At 40.8% G+C, this 16,906-nt stretch overlaps 2 protein-coding genes across 16 annotated transcripts; one reads left to right on the top strand and one right to left on the bottom strand.

The window, feature by feature from the left end:
- Nucleotides 1-142: 142 nt before the first annotated feature.
- Nucleotides 143-11,180, bottom strand: Spred (Sprouty-related protein with EVH-1 domain). Of its 15 annotated transcripts, none has more exons than XM_086828282.1 (6): nt 10,965-11,180; nt 9,744-10,139; nt 4,849-5,026; nt 4,619-4,787; nt 3,697-3,786; nt 143-3,629 (listed from the first exon to the last, which is right to left on the bottom strand). In XM_086828282.1, exons 2-6 carry the CDS (start codon nt 9,761-9,763, stop codon nt 2,860-2,862), a joined length of 1,227 nt encoding a protein of 408 aa, XP_086684408.1. In that variant the 5' UTR covers nt 9,764-10,139; nt 10,965-11,180; the 3' UTR covers nt 143-2,859. The 15 variants fall into 15 exon arrangements, with proteins under 15 accessions (XP_086684408.1, XP_086684401.1, XP_020801747.2 ...); XM_086828275.1 differs by having other exon boundaries at nt 3,697-3,852; XM_020946088.2 differs by having other exon boundaries at nt 3,697-3,852; nt 10,977-11,145.
- Nucleotides 11,181-14,012: 2,832 nt separating this feature from the next.
- On the top strand, nt 14,013-16,885 carry eIF3b (eukaryotic translation initiation factor 3 subunit b). The gene is made up of 4 exons (XM_020946050.2): nt 14,013-14,280; nt 14,395-14,710; nt 14,770-16,322; nt 16,393-16,885. The coding sequence occupies exons 1-4, from the start codon at nt 14,166-14,168 to the stop codon at nt 16,479-16,481; spliced, it is 2,073 nt and encodes a 690-aa protein (XP_020801709.1). The 5' UTR covers nt 14,013-14,165; the 3' UTR covers nt 16,482-16,885.
- The last annotated feature ends 21 nt before the right edge of the window (nt 16,886-16,906 follow it).

Here is a 16,906-nt window from a genome sequence, read left to right on the forward strand (position 1 = left end):
GGTGTTCTTCATTTCAGGATCCTGGTTTTGCTGGTCCATCTAAAGGGGGCTTTAATAGTTTATCCCACAAAAGAACAGTTCTTTCCAAAAGGGTTAGACGATGGGCTTACGATATCCAAAATACTTAATACACACCTTAGCATTTCACATGGTTTATTAAATTGTGTTTTATTGTTGGTATTTCCATTTGTTTTTTTGTTCACATTTTCAAATACATTTATATGAATAAATATATCATTTATATTACTATTTTTTGTGGTTTCATTATCTTCCGTTTCTGCAATGACACCATAACCATTCGCATTTTCATTTAACATGAGTATATGTGGCTATTTTAAATGGGAATCCATTTTTCTGTTCACTTCGATGTGAAATAATATGGGGGAAAGGAAATTGCAAATAGTGAATGTTATTTTTTAGCTAAAGTAATAATTCTGCCATTGAGCTAGTTTTAATTATTTATTTTGTTGTTGCTTCTGTTCTGCTTGTTCGTGTGTGAGGACGATCGTAATAATAGTTAGCTATTTTCCGTTGAGTAAGCGTTTAATTTAAATAATAATATAAAACGTAATTGTAAATTATATAGATACATATTTAACATTTTGTACTTCTTGTTGTTGAGTGTTTTGTTTCCGTTTCCGTTTCGGTTTCCGTTCATCCATTTTCTGCAATTTATATCAAGTTATCTCCATAGCTGTCGGTTTCCTTTTCTTGGTTGGTTTCCACTTTTTCGACTGAATTTTGCACATTTACTAACAATTGCCCGCATTTAGTTAATTTTTACAATAATAATGTTGCTTTTAAATGTGTTTCTTTTTTTGTTTTTGCACAACCTTTGCTTATTTTTTAATAAATATGCATTTTGTTTTTAGTTTTTTTTCTCGTGTGAAGTTTTTTTCATGTGTTTGTTTTCATTTTTTCTCACTGACTTAGTACAACAATAATTATATAGTAAGAAATAAATTAATGGTTTTTTATTATTTTATATATATATAGCTGCATATATGAGTTTGTTGATTTTTGTTTTACTTTGTTTTTTTTTTTTTTGAAAACACTTAAATTGTTTGTTTTTTTTTATCTAGCCCCCTTGCTCAAAATGCCTCGACTTTTTGCCATTTTATAAACGACCAAAAGGGATCAGCATTTTAGTCAGAATTACAAATTGTTTCGCTTTCTGGATTTATTTGGATTTACAAAAGAAATTCGTGGCGAGCAGTGCTTCGGTACTTGCTTTGGTTCGGCGACTCCTTTCTCTAATCCTAAGCCGGGTTTTCTATTTTATGGTTGGGGAAAAGGTAACCAAGGTATTCGAAATTAAACGGGGGCGGAAGTTGTTTGGCAAAAGAAATATTTTGAATCTTCATGAGCCCTAAGAAGAGACAAAAACATCCTTTTTAAAAGGCAAACCATATCGATTATAATTCTTTTGAAAATTAAAGCTCGTATTAAGTAACAATTGCTGAGCGCGATGAACCACAAAGGTTGAGCACTGCCGCCGCGTCTTTTGCCGGAGTAGGAGTCGAAGACAATTTGTAATTCTTTCTCAAGGATCTCAGATTTGTCCCTCCTTCTTTCTTTGTGTGTTTGTGTGTGTTTTTTTTATTCATTTTGCGCATCAGGTTGCCGTTTGTGGGTTTGAACTTTACGTGTGAGTTTTTTGAGCGCGTGACATTGACATTAACAAATTGGAATCGCGCAGAGAAAATAGCATTTGAATATATATGTATTTTAGTTCTCGTTTCGCCGCCTTTGCCTCGGCCTTGTTTTAATACTGTTCTCCAATTTCGAATTGTAAACAAGCAAATGTAAGTAGCAAAAAACCCTAGAAACAACTTAAACTAAAATAAACATTGTACAATATTTGATCTCTAAAACAGGTTGGTTACAGTTACGAATAAAAACAAAAATAGCCCATTTATACAAAACTATTATTAAACGTAAATTACAATTTATAAAGTAAAATATTAAAAATAGATACGTAATCCTTCCCTTCTGCTTCTTTGTATATACAATAAATTATGGCAATTCAAATGGAGTTTTACCGAAATGATACTGAAAGCGAACCAAGCTCCATTTTCACGAGTTAATTTCAAAGCTAAACTGCCTGTTTGTTCAACATTCAAGCATATGTAGAAGTATTTTAGCTCCCAAGCTTATTTTTCAGTTGAATTTGTCTTAGTTTACTTTAGTTTCAATAGCCTGAAGCTTATAATCTGAATGATTTCATCTAAGAATTGGCTTGCTTTTTAACATTTCAGCTAAAATTTCCCAATTTGTATTTTTTCTTTTCGTTACAAGGGAATGAAGGCTTTGCCTACTTTCTACATATGCCTGAACGTCTCATCTTTGTACTTCTGATCTTTCACCTTAGATCCCCTGAGCTGCATTTTCCTGTTGTCATAATATTGAAAGCATTTCTCCTCTACAAGTCTGAAGATCTGACTACAGACACCTCAGCTAACTGCTCTACAACTAAGACATTCCGTTTCTCAGCTCAAACTGGATTTGAAAGTGAAAAGTTCAACTTTTTGAAGTCATCTCGTGAAAATGTGGCTTGAAGCAGTCACTCTGGGTTAAAACCTAGAAGAGCAAGCGTCCGTAATCGTTCTGGGCCGCCTTCCTGCCGGTTGGCTGCATTAAATACGGGGGCGGCATCTCTTGCTGCGGGGCGCCCAAGCTGTGGGAAAGTTCCCAGTTGTAAAAGTGTCGCTGCGATTGGGATTGAGATTGCTGCGACTGCTTCTGCTTGGCACCCCACAATGGACGCTTGCTTTGCTGCTCGTGTTGTTGGTATTGGAATTCGCTTCTGGGCCTGGGGGGGTCATCATCGTGCTGTCCTTGCAAGCGGGCCTCCAAATGTCAGACATGCGGCTTGTGCTGGCCGCCGCAGAGACCGCAACGGATGCCCGCCCAGTGGCAGGCGCGGAGCGGCGGATAGCACCACAAGCAGGGTACAAACAGCGAGAGGAGGGCCAGGCCCAGCCAGCGCTTGCTGCAACCGGCCTCGCTGACGCTGCAATCGCACGGATGTTGGGCCGTCTCGCCCTCGGCATCGCTCATGCAGTGGTAAATCATACAGCGGGCGCAGCCCATTCCGGAGATGCACTCGTAGCCGCTGCGGAAGGGATCCGGGGCATATTCGCAGGCCCCGCGACTGTTGAATTGCTCACTGTACAGCTCGTGGCAGTACCGGCAGCGCAGGCGCGTCTCCTTCTTTAGAATGTCGGATACGTTCGGCTTGTTGAGAGGCTTTTCTGCCCCACCACATCCTCCGGCACCGATCGACACCGTTTGACCCGCTGCCATGGCCTGGGCCGCCTCCAGAGCGTTCCGTTTCTTCAACGCACTGATCGACTCCCGTCGAGCGTTGAGCACCTGCGCCCCCACCGGCTGGTCCACCACCGGATAGTTGTAATCATGATGAACCGCAGTCAGCGTCACGTACGAATAGTTCTCGCTGGCCGCAATCTGTCCAGCGGCAGCCGCCGCAGGAGATGGAGCAGCCGATGATGGCGGTGCGTCTGGCGGCGATGTGGTGGCCGATGTTTTGTCCGTGGATATGTAGTGAATGGGCGGCGGTGGCAGCTTCTCCGAGTCAGAGTTGTTGCTATGCCGGTCGCTGACGCTTTCTGCGATAAGGCATAACGAGGTTAGCGATTGCCCCAAAATGGTAATACCCCTGATTTATTTACTTACTGTGACTTTTCTCGCTGCCCTCGGGGCTAGAATGGATCTTTTGTAAACTCTCGCTCTCCACAGGTAAGTCCAGGGTCATGAAAACATCATCTTCGCCAACCGAATCATATTTGGTAAGCGGAGGGCATATTATCGTTGGATTCGATTTCGCCAGTCCTGAATAATGCAAAGAGAAATGGTCTTAAGTGCACAGGAAATAGTATTAAATTGTTATCAAAGATGAGAACACCGATACGCAAAAGCAGAGAATAGTTAAAGTTTTATAGAGAGAAAGATATATGTAGTTTATAGAGGTGTAAGCTAGGAAATCTCGAAAATTAACTTCTTAAAAAGCCGTAGTGACCTGTAGACTATATATACTAATTCACAAAACAACACATGTCCTGAACGCTTTGAAGTCCTTGGGTATTATTACATACATTATTTTCCTTCAAAGCAGACAGCACACTTAGACTAAAATTAAAGTACGGCCTCAGCTTTAACACTTACCAATTCGATTGAAATGATAGATTTAAATGTATTGTTGATTTGTTGTTTGATTTTTTGTAAACAAATTTGCAATAATCCAATGTGAGTGTGTTTGGTGGTTATTGTTTTGACAAGTTTTTGGTATTGTGGCAAAAGTAGAGCATAAGACATACGAAAAAGTTATATATATTAGTAAACGAAAGCAAATGCCAAGGCAGAGACAGATACAGATACAGATACAGATAAAGATTTAGAGGCAGAGGCAGAAAAGGAGGCAAAGGCTTGGAAGAAAGAAAGACAAGTAGTTGGCGTTGGTTAGGAGGCGGAGAAAGGCAACTAAGGAGGGCTGACAGACAGAAAGCAGAGATGGAGAGAGAGAAAGACAGGATGTGCAAGCCGTTCGTTCGTTCATGCAACTAGCAGATAGAGGTGGAGCCGAGGGACAAGGTTTTACCATCGATCAGCTCGTTGTAGGCGCGCAGGACGCCCTTGTCAAAAGCCCGCGCATCGGCGGCCGTTTGAAATGTGAGTCCGTTCCGCTGCTTCCCTGCGCGCCAATGGTGAAATGTGGGCATTACTTTGTAATACTTCAGATCACGATTGATCACACAGCTCAAGATTACCTAAAAACGAACCGTTAAATTAATATCTTCTGTAAATACTTAAATTTATTCCTCTACTCACGCTCTGATCCGATATCCTTTGCCCGTAGATGATGTAGTCATGACCCGATGCCAATGGGGATAGCCTAGCCCGCTTCCTAATGGAAACGTTGGCCAGGCCACCCCCGGCCAGCGGTAGCCAGCCCTCGGTGCTCTCGTCTCTGGTCATTACCTGTGCGCGTACTGTAACTAAGAAGTCGCTGCAAGATGACAAACGAGAACGGGAAATGCAATTAGTTTGAGTTGTTCAATAGCTTAAAATTAACTCGATAATTATTCACATTTTAGTGCAAAAATAATGACATATCTAATAGGAACCAATGACACCTGCTTATCCTTCGTTTCAGGCTGAGTTTGGTGTATGAAACCGTGGCCATTGTAAAACTAACGATGGTCTTCAACGAATGTGACCCATCAAAGTTCCTGAGCTCCATCTATATCTTGGAAAGGATGACCTACAAGTGCCACTAATTTGGCTAATTCAATTTTTCGGCCAGTCAAGGAAGCCATAGCAAGGATGCTAGGCGTTACCACCTGCCGGCTGCATGAAGGATATTGTGAATCATCAGGACGAGAGTGAAAAACCAATGACAACTAAAAATACCAGCAAGTCCTTCGGTTTAAAAATACAAGAGCTCAGAGCGAACACTGAGCGAAAAGTTGAGCTCTTATTAATATTTAAAACTATAACAAAGAATACATAATATTTTGTTATTAAAAACTCAATATTTATGGTACAAGGCCCCTAAATATACAGTGTTGATGTAGATATAGATTTTTAAAACAAAAAGTATAATAATATACACTGAATTCGGTTGCCCAAAAATGGGGTACATTCAGAAACCCTTTAAAGGGTCATTTCTGGACCTTTTCTATAAATACTAAAATCTCGAACTTGTTATAATTAATTTATAATTATGGTCAATGGTCTCCCCAAAACTGTTTTCCCAGTGCCTGAATGTGATTTAAGGGTGGCGAATATGCAAAATGATATTCAACATCCGGCTATGGGGAATTCATTCTTGAAAAAGGACCGCAACTCCAGTTGACGGCGGGTAGCTCCTGTCTCCTTATGAATGAGGGTCACATCAAGTGGAGTTGCTGGCGACCTGCGCACAACATTCGATTAAATTGAGTTTGGCGGCGCTTGAATTGTGGCAACGGAGTTCCCGGGCAAATATGCCGGAGTTACACTTACAGGTTACTCAATGAAAAAAGCTGCAAATAAAGGGAGTTGAGACTCCACTGTGCCGCCTGCCAGTGGGTCTGTATGGGAGGTATATGTCTGTGAGAGGATTGCCAGTGTGTGTGTTTGATATATACACATGCTTGTCCTAGTTTCGCTGGGGTTTTACAGAATGAATATTTTGTCGCGACGTCACACAGAGGCTCTTCGAACCCAGAGAACAAGAACAAGAACAAGAACGAGAACGGAACGGACTGCCAGGACATGTCAAGGACTGGTGGGGCTTTCGTATAGTTTTCATTCAGCTACGTCAGCTAGTCAAGGATATTCCGAGACAGTGTGAATGAAAGGAAACTAACGAGATTGCCCAGGGTCAGAGCATAGCGCATAACGGGTTTTCATTGACAAAGAGCGGCGCTAACGGTTCGCTCCGCTTTAGGGTTACCACCCATTCGCAAAGCTGGAACAGGGTGTTGTCGAAATAAAAAGCAAATATACTACCAACTCCGCCAAACATAAAAAAAAGGACATACCCATACAGTCGCACGCACACACACGTATACAAATATAAAAGAGCCTGCCCCAAGCCGAAACTAAAAGTCTATCAATATTTGGAAGCTCTCACCCACAGCGCACAGCGCATGCGTGGGAAAGAGACAGTCGAAGAGAGAGAGACCAGCTCCAGTTATCTTTTTCCATGGACTTTTGTTTGCCTGCGACTGTGACTGTGTGTGTGTAACGGGAGTTGTCGTCTATTAATGATCTCTGGCTAAATAACTTAACCAACTTACTTGACCATTTCTAGCTTTCCAACGAATTTCCATTCATGTTAGACCCGAGAGAGTATCACTTGGGTAGTTGTTGGTATCACCAAAGCATTGTTGCCAACCGAATGGCTCGAATACTCCCACACACATACACACACACACGAAGGCAGGCACGCAAGCTCAACCAGCACACCCACACAGCGGCAAGGCTGCAGCAGAAGGCAGAAAAAGATGAATGAACAACGCGTGTGTGAGTGTGGGCTTTGGCCTGCGTTTGTGTGTCGCTGTCGCTGTCGGTGTCGATGTTGGTGTCAGTGTCGGTGTTTGTGCACACCCACTCGAAAAGACGGAGAGGCGACAACAATAAAAAGTTCCAATACACAGCGCGCCCAGTTAAATAGTCAAATATGTAGTTTTGATAGACAACCAGCTAACCGACTATCTTCTGTACATACATATATGTACATAAGCGTCTGTACATATTTGCATATCTGCCATGTCGCGTGGTCACGATGTCCCGCTTACCGTTACATTATTCACATGCCAATCAATTTACAATGCAAAATTGAAATCGAATGTTATTTCCGCTGCAACTACAAAATAAAAAGAGGTATACAACTCAAAAGGAGTGGCTTTTCAGGAGAGAATTGCTCTACAATATATTTTTTATGCAGTTTATCCGATATAAAATTTAATTTTTAATAAACTTGTTAATTCTGGTAGGTTAAAAATTAAAACATTTCAAAACCATTGCCGTTGTATTTTGCAATTGAATTTTAGGATCGTATCCAAAATCGATCATATTAAGCTTAAAATAGTCTTATTCCCTGAATCGTTATTATTATATGAAAATTTTTAGAGTAATCAACGTTCTATTTGTATAACAAAGCCAAAAAAGCATAAATTTTAATTTGGAAAGCATTCCTATATTCGTTTTTATTTTGGTTATAACCCTGCATACTGAATTAAATTTTTGAATTTTCGAACATTTTTACGATGCAACCCCTTATAAAAAATGTGTAATTTTTTTTCTTATTCTTCTTCACTCGGCTGTTGATTCTAATCAAGAATATATATGGTTTATAGGGTCGGAAATGACTCCTTTACAGCGTTACAAGCTTCCTGCAAGGGTATAAAAAGGATTCTAAGATTTCAAGCTTCCTAAAAGTAGGCAGTGAATTCTTTTTAGCTAGATATCCCCAAACTTTTTTGAATAAATTTCACAGTTTGTACCATATTCTGTTAAAATTCTAGATTTCTAAAAGAATAAAGAAACAATCAAAATTCAAATCGAAATGGTATTTAGAAAGCTTGAGAAACGCAGAAACCTTGAGAAACCAAGGGAAAATTAAAAAATGCGAAGTGATACAAATATTTATTATTATGAAAGTGAAAATTTTGTTCTGTTAATTAACCGAATAGAAGTAATCTACCTAAAATTCCAATTTAATTTTTAGAATAAACTATATTCTTATACTATAGAAACGTTAAAAAGTACTAATAACTCTTACACTTTGTAAAGAAACCCTGTCTCCAGATATTTTCAGAACACCCAAGATATTTGTCCTTAGATCTCAGGACTATATGCTTAAGAACTTCTCGTTTTTATGATTTATATCGTCTGAAGCTGACCAAGTCAAATACAATATGTAGCTGTCATCCATAGGAGTACAAACTATGCTAGTTGTGTGTGTGGGCCTGTCGCATATCAATTCATTATGGAAACGGAATAAGGCTAAAGACATGAATGAAACTACGGGAACCTTGGATGCGATGTGGCATTTTTCTTTCTCTGTTCTCGTTGCGCAGGCTTTTTGCCTTAGCTTTTGCTGTAAATACTAAGGGGAAAACGTATCGCGGGGCGAAGGAACAAACGGACAAACACAAAAATGACATCATTTTCGAATAGAATTTAAAGAGCGCCAGTGGCGCGAGGCAATAATACGTGAGTAGTCGTAACAACGGCAATTATTGGACCCAGAGGCGAACGGAAAAAGAAACCGCAACGCAACGCACATGGGGGCGTTCCATTTCATTCATTAAAAGTGTCGACAGACAATGTGGAGACTTCAATTCGCCAGACGAATGACGTATGACTCACGCTTCCTTCATTCATTCACCGCCCCAACGGTTCGGTTCGGTTTAGTTATTCATTGAGGGGGAAAAGCAGCAGAAGCCTGTCGTCTCAATTAATAAGCGGACCATAAGTTGAGGAATTGTTTTCGACCAATCAGAAGCCAATTGGAGCCAATTAAAAGAGGCACGCCAATCGATCGCATAAAGCTGGCAGCCCTGGAAGCAATCCTGCTCGACAGCCTTTAAGGGCGTCTGGCAACATTGCTCTATGAACAAGAAAGGAAGCTAACAAGAAGCATAAGTTCGTATACCCTTGCAGTAAGCCATAGGATGGATAATGGGGATCGTATCTACAATCGATCATAACTAAGCCAAAAATCTAATAATTAAAAATTTTTAGATTTTATAGGATTAACAAACCTGCATTTTAAGTTTTAACATTGTAATAATTAAAATTTTTGGCCAATTTTTACAATTTTGACGATGTAACCCCCTGCAAAATGTTGAAAAAATTATGCAAATTTATTTTTTAACCCGACATGTCTAGATCGACTCAGCTGTCGATGCTGATCAAGAATATGTATGGTTTATAGGGTCGGAAATGACGTCTTCCAAATATTATTATTAATTAATTAAAAGAATAATGAGAAAGATATGGGAGTATTAATTGATTACACACGTATCTTGTAATAAAATACTTCTGGAGTTTATCCAACTGTATTTTAAATGATCATAGAAATCTGAATTATTTGATCTAAATATATATTCAAAATGAAGTAAATATTTCTTTAAATTCTGGTTCCTAGATTCCTATTTAGTATTTAAAGCTAAATTAATTTTGATTTATCGAGCCAAGACAGGCTCAAAGTAGTTTTGAGTTCGACTCACCTTTCATGTCCTTCTGTCATGGTTCGTTATCAGAAAGATTCTAATATAGCAGCGTGTGTCGGTGTTGTTGTTGTTGGTGGCGAAATACACCATGATTAAAGCATAAAGACATTCAGAGCTGCTGCTGCACAAACGGTTACCGAAACAAAAAGAACCAAGGACGAAGGACTAGAACCAAAAAACAGCAGCAGGGTTTTAAATAATAATGGCTTTAAGTCGTCGCTTTCCCTCGATGATTGTAGATTATTTGTTTGTTGTTCTTATTATTGCTGGTGTTGTTGTTCTTGTTGTTATCCAATTTGATGTATCTATTGGGGATCCTCTTTTATTTTATCTTTTTGGCACAATCTTGGGGATTTGCAATAGTTTGTGGAGGGGGTGGGGTTTATTCATTCACTGTAATAGAGGGAACGGGGACACATAATGCATTAATTTCGTTCCTTTTTAGTTTTCCTTTTCGATTTCTCGCTGCAAAATCGAGAATCACTTTTACTTTTTTCTCAAATACACAAATACACAAACGGGGGCCACTTATGTGGGCGTGTAGACAAACACAGTGGAAAACTTCGCGCACACACGCACACTCGCACACGCAATTTTTCCAAGCAACAAAAGATGTAACAGATGAAAATTGAGCGGAGAGCCCCAATGGCTGACTCGAATTGGGCAGTTTCTGCAACTAAATCACCTCGCGAACTGGTTAATTGAATTTTTTAATGTTTTCTGGCCTTCCGTTCAACGCGAACCCTGCTTTTTTATTAACATAAAATTTGCAAAAGCGAAAATTCATTCATACATTTTCCACCAAGGCTAGGAACGGAACGCGCTCTCTGTCTCTCCTTCGCTCGCTCGCTCTCTTCAGCTTGCGCAGAAAGTTTTTTGGGCGATTTCTCCATGTGTGTATATGCTGCTGCTTGCTGTTGCTGCTGCCTTTACATATTTCATATTTACATACGCATATACATACATGCAGGCGAAAAGACTGCAACGGAGCTACATATTTGCACAGATTTTCCAATTTTCCGGTTCGTAATTTGCCAGCCGCAGCTTCACTTGTTCAATTGTTATTCTTTCGCTCTCGCTTCGTTTTAATTTATTTAATTACGCGCACGCATACACATACACGCACATACACACAAAAGGGGCAGACGCAACAAAAAAAGGCGAAATTCACGTTCATTTTGTATCCCCCACGAACGCCCACACACGCAACGTATTTACTTGTGCATTTACTTGTGCAACTCGCGGCGCCGTCCTTATTTTTGTTTAAATTTTTTTAATTTTCCAGCCACAAGAACCATGACTAGTGCTAGGTGCGCAAACATCGATGAAACTTTTTCGAATTTTCTAAATCATCGATGTTTTTTCGACCATCGATGGTTTTCGAATTTTCTTAACCATCGATGTTTCTCGAAACCGTTTATCGATGTCGGTATTAGTAAGGAAGTAGCAATAACCATTGGTCACACAACGTTGAAATGGAACGAAACTGGAACACGGGGGGATCTTTAATTTTTAATTTATTTTGTAAGACACTCATTCGGAAAAAAATTTAAGTTTTTAAATGCTAAAAAATGAATTTACTATTGTTTTATATTGGGTTTGATAGTATTTGACATTTGGATATATTAAAAATCATGTTTTTACGGATTTCTTAATCAACCAGCTAATCAAACGCGTGCAGCAATACCCGATATGCCAAAGCGAAGGACATTTATTGTAGTCTTACGCTACCAATTTTCAATTTCTTCGAACCGTCAGTTTTTGAGCAAATCGCATAACAGTGATTTAACTTCGGAGCGGCTCCATACAAAATGGAGCATCAAAAATTGTAAGGCATATAACTTCGATTTAAAACCGCGGGCATATATGCACGGTATATAGGCTTACTATGGAAGATTAACGAATATTTGGTGAAAAGGTATATTGTTTTTAACCGTCAGATTTCGAGAAAATCTAATAACAGTGGGTGGTGTATTTGGGCTGGTAGCTAAGGCGCGAACTATGAATAGAGAACCACTCGCTGAACCAGACCATGGAACCATAATAAGAAAAATACTAAATAATGCCCCCCCCCCCTTACAAGCTAAATCGATAGCCCGACAGTATATATTCCTATTGACTATTTTAACAATTGAATAAAATATGTATGCCCCCTGAATGGAATTAATATTCCAAGCATTTTGGTAGATGTTTCATCAAAATCGGTTCAGCCGTTCAAGAGAAAACATCACTTTTTCATTTATTTCCATAAATGTTCCTTCAAAGAATAAATATATCTGGCAGCACTTCCTGCCAAAAATTAAGTCAATTTGATTTAAAGTTAATTATAAAACTTATCCAAAATGAAGATTGTACCATGAACGGGATCGCAATTCTGTTCATTTTGATCCACGTTTCGTCAAAATCCGTTCAGTCGTTCATAAGAAATTCCGACTTTTTCATTTATTTCCATTTATGTGCCAGCGACGAATAAATATATCCGGCAGCCCTGCCTGCCTAAAAACAAGAAAACTTGATTTAAACTTTATGGTTAAACCTATGCAAAAGAAAGACTGTCCTCTAGACGGCATCTGAGTTCTGAACATTTTGATATATGTTTCATCAAAATCCGTTCAGTCATTAATGAGAAATTCCGACTTTTTAATTTATTGCAGTTGGGTACCAGGGGTGCATAGTCATGCCTCCTTAGTATATATATTAGTAATTCAAATGTTAATTTCTCCAAAACGACTGAACGGATTTCGATGAAACACCTACCAAATTGCTTAGAATAACGATATCATTTATTGGGCAGACTATTAAATGTTATTTCGAAAATTTGATTTTCAAATCTAGTGCTTCAATGCCCTTGCGTTGTAATATGATTTCAGGTCAAATATTTGCAACGCAGTGAATACATTATTTCCGACCATAAAAAGTATATATGTATATTCTTGATCAGCATCAACAGCAGAGTCGATCTAGCTATGTCCGTTTGTCTATCAGTCCAATTATATGAAAACTAGATCACAATATTTAAAGCTATCTAAATAAAACTTTCTAGTTAGTCTTCTATACACTTTTACTACTATATAATGGATTAAAATGTTCAGAACTACAATGCCGTTTATTCCATTTGTATACGTACGTCCTACCATAAAGTTTAAATCACAACTTTTTATTTAATATTGTTCGTCGAACATACACACATACATACATTTATGGCAATAAATGAAAATGTTGGGATTTCTCATTAACTAATGAACGGATTTTGACGAAACGTGGATCAAAATGAACAGAATTGCGATCCCGTTAATGGTACGATCTTCATTTTGCATAAGTTTTATAATTAAGTTAAAATCAAATTTACTTAATTTAAGGCAGGCAGTGCTGCCAGATACATTTATTCTTTGACGGTACATTTATGGAAATAAATGAAAAAGTGATGTTTTCTCTTGAACGGCTGAACCGATTTTGATGAAACATCTACCAAAGTGCTTGGAATGTTAAATCCATTCAGGGGGCATGCTTATTGTATTCAATTGTTAAAATAGTCAATAGGAATATATTCTGGCGGGCTATCGATTTAGCTTGTCAGGGAGGGGCATTATCATTCCGCCGTGGTATATACTGAAATAATCGAAAATAACGAAATATGTAATTTTCCATGTTTTAGATGAATATGCCACCAAATTGTTTTGAATGGTGTTTCCATTTATTGTCCAGTCACTTTTTTTAATGTTTTATTCAACAATTTGCTATTGTTATTTAATTTAGTATTTTTCTTATTATGGTTCCATGGTCTGGTTCAGCGAGTGGTTCTCTGCAGGTTGCCATATGGTTCCATATTCATAGTTCGCGCCTTAGCTACCAGCCCAAATATACCACCCACTGTTATTAGATTTTCTCGAAATCTGGCTGTTAAAAACAATTTAACTTTTCTCCAAATATATATTAGAACTTGGAAGCGGAAAACTACAATAAATGTCATTCGTTTTGGCATATCGGGTATTGCCGCACGCGTTCGATTAGCGAGATATTAAGGAATCCGTGAAAACACCATTTTTTACATGGTTATTTTTAATATATCTAAATTTCAAATACTTAAACCCAGTAAAAACAATAGTAAATTAATATGTTCCCATGTTCCTTACTCCCACCATTACATTTCGACGCTAACTCCTCGACGCTAGAAAATTAACAGCATTTTGCAGGTGAATTGAAGAAAGTGTGACCGAAGGCATAGGAAGCGAAAAATAATGAAATCATCCATGCACCGAGTTTTCTAAATTATCGATGCTTTTTTCGACCATCGATGTTTTTCGAATTCTAAATAATCGATGTTTTTCGAACTCTCTAGGTCATCGATGTTTTTCGAATTTTCCTTTCCCTGTTTTTGCGAGCGTTTGATGACGGAAAATTGCAAGTAGACCGCTGAAAATGGCCAAAAAGAAAAGCGAGGAGCACTCCGGTGCCGATGCGAACGACAGCGACTACCAGGAGGAGCCCAATTTCGAGGATCCGCCCAACTTTGTGGACAATATTAGCGATGAAGGTGAGAATGTCCACGACTGCCAGCGCAGCACACGCGGAAATCTAACCTCAATTTGGGAGCGGTGTGCGAAAGTTTAGCGTATATATTAATTGATTATATGTGATGCACTTGCAGATCTGCTCGGTGACATGCTGGCCCAGCGCCCCTCGGAGGCGGATGGCGTGGAGAGCGTCGTGGTGGTGGACAACATCCCAAAGGTGGAGCCGGTTCGGTTGGAGAAGCTGAAGTCGGTGATCAACAAACTCTTCTCGCACTGCGGCGATATCGTCAATGTCGTCTATCCGGTGGACGAGGAGGGCAAGACCAAGGGCTACGCCTTCATGGAGTACAAACACGCTGGACAGGCCGAGGAGGCCGTAAAGAAGCTGAACAACCATCGTTTGGACAAGAACCATACGTTTTCCGTCAACCTATTCACCGACTTCCAGAAGTAAGTTTATAGTTTCGCACTTGAAACCCAAGCAAAAGCTAAAGCTGACGTGTTTGCAGGTACGAAAACATCCCGGAGAAGTGGGAGCCCCCAACGGTGCAGACCTTCAAGGTGCAGAGCGACTTGTACAACTTCATCAACGACCCGGATGCCTACGACCAATACTGTGTGGCTGCTGAGACCTCGCCAAACTGCGTGCAGGTAGGCTTCTGGCAGAATGTCCTGCCCGAGCCCACTGAGCTGGAGACACGCGAACGCTTCACCGACACCTTTGTCAAGTGGTCCCCGCTGGGCACCTATGTTGTTACCTTCCACAAGCCGGGCGTGGCAATTTGGGGTGGCAGCAGCTTCCAGAAGATCCAGAAGTTTCCCCATCCCGGCACCCAGTTTGTGGAGTTCTCGCCTTGTGAGAACTACCTTGTAACGTACGGCCCAACGCCCACCGGTCAGAAGATCATCATCTGGGACATCCGTACCGGCGCTGAGAAGCGTTCGTTTGTGGCCGACGGTATGTCAGTGCTGTCCATGTTCCGCTGGTCGCACGACGACAAGTTCGTGGCGCGTATGGGCGAGAACTCGATCCACATTTACGAGACGCCATCGTTCTACCTGCTCGACCTAAAGTCAATCAAGATTCCCGGCATTCGCGGCTTCTCGTGGTCGCCCACGGACAATGTGATTGCCTATTGGGTGGAGGAGCAGAACCAGATTCCCGCCCGCGTTACCCTGATGGAGATCCCGAAGAAGCGCGAGACACGCAACAAGAACCTCTTTCACGTGGCCGACTGTAAGCTGCACTGGCAGAAGTCCGGTGATTATCTGTGCGTCAAAGTGGATCGCTACTCCAAGCTGAAGAAGGACAAGAAGGATCTGGATGTCAAGTTCCTGGGTATGTTCTACAACTTTGAGATCTTCCACATGCGCGAGAAGGAGATCCCTGTAGATTCGGTGGAGATTCGTGAGCTGATTCTGGCCTTCGCCTGGGAGCCCATTGGCAACAAGTTCTCCATCATTCACGGCGAGCCCAACTCCTCCAACGTGAGCTTCTACGAGGTGAATAAGGGTGTGAAGCCCAGTTTGGTGAAGCGGCTGGAGAAGAAGTCATGCACGCATCTGTTCTGGTCGCCGCGCGGCCAGTTCATCGTGATGGCCAACCTCACCATGGGCACCTTCGAGTTTGTGGACTCCACCAATGATTACATTATCAGCGCCTCGCCGGATCACTTCCGCGCATCAGAGGTCGAGTGGGATCCCACTGGACGCTATGTTGTGACCGGAGTCTCCTCGTGGAAGGTAAAGGAGGACACTGGCTTCAACATGTACACGTTCCAGGGTCGCATCATCAAGCGCACTATCCTCAAGAACTTTGTGCAGTTCTTGTGGCGCCCGCGTCCTCCTACCCTGCTCAGCGAGGAGAAGCAGAAGGATATCAAGAAGAACTTGAAGAAGTACTACGCCGTCTTCGAGCAGAAGGATCGTCTGCGCCTCACCCGGGCCTCCAAGGAGCTCCTCGAGAAGCGCGCCCAGCTGCGCGAGACCTTCATGGAGTACCGCACCAAGCGCATCGCCGAGTGGCAGGATCAGAAGAGTCGTCGCGTCATGCTGCGTGGGCGTAAGTATATTCTGGCAAAGGATTTTATATCATTTGTTCCTCAAATGCAATCTTTATCCTTTCTCAACAGATGTAGATACCGACAACTTGGAAACTGAGGAAGTGGATGAAGAGATTGTTGAATTTTTAGTCAAGGAAGAAATCACCCTGCTGGAGTAGACGACCCCCGACTTCACCACACGCCCGCTGTCGTCCCCTGCCCCTTGTCGTACCCTTTGGAGCGATCCTGTCGCCTCCTACGTTTCGTGTCCGGGACGCGTCTACGCCCTGGTTAATGCCAGGGCCCTCTACACCCATTATCCAAGCCAGTAGAGCGCGTCTGCTTGCATATTCATCTCAAAGCGGATCCTTTGCCTATACATACAATACATAATATAAATTTTTTAATATAAAGTAGCAGCCCCCACATAAAAAAATACTTTAAAAGTGAGAGAAAACCACTTGCGAACAATTAACCAATATTGAATGTCTTTAATCGAACAGCGCCCTCCTTCCAGTATGGCTAAAACTAGTTTTGCAATGTATTTGTATGTAAACAGCAAAAAGAAAACGAAAACAAAATATTCCATTGCTTTTTATGTTAT

This window comes from Drosophila serrata, unplaced genomic scaffold (assembly GCF_035046125.1).
Source record: "Drosophila serrata isolate PLE 108 unplaced genomic scaffold, ASM3504612v1 contig_184, whole genome shotgun sequence".
NCBI classification, from domain to species: Eukaryota; Metazoa; Arthropoda; class Insecta; order Diptera; family Drosophilidae; genus Drosophila; species Drosophila serrata.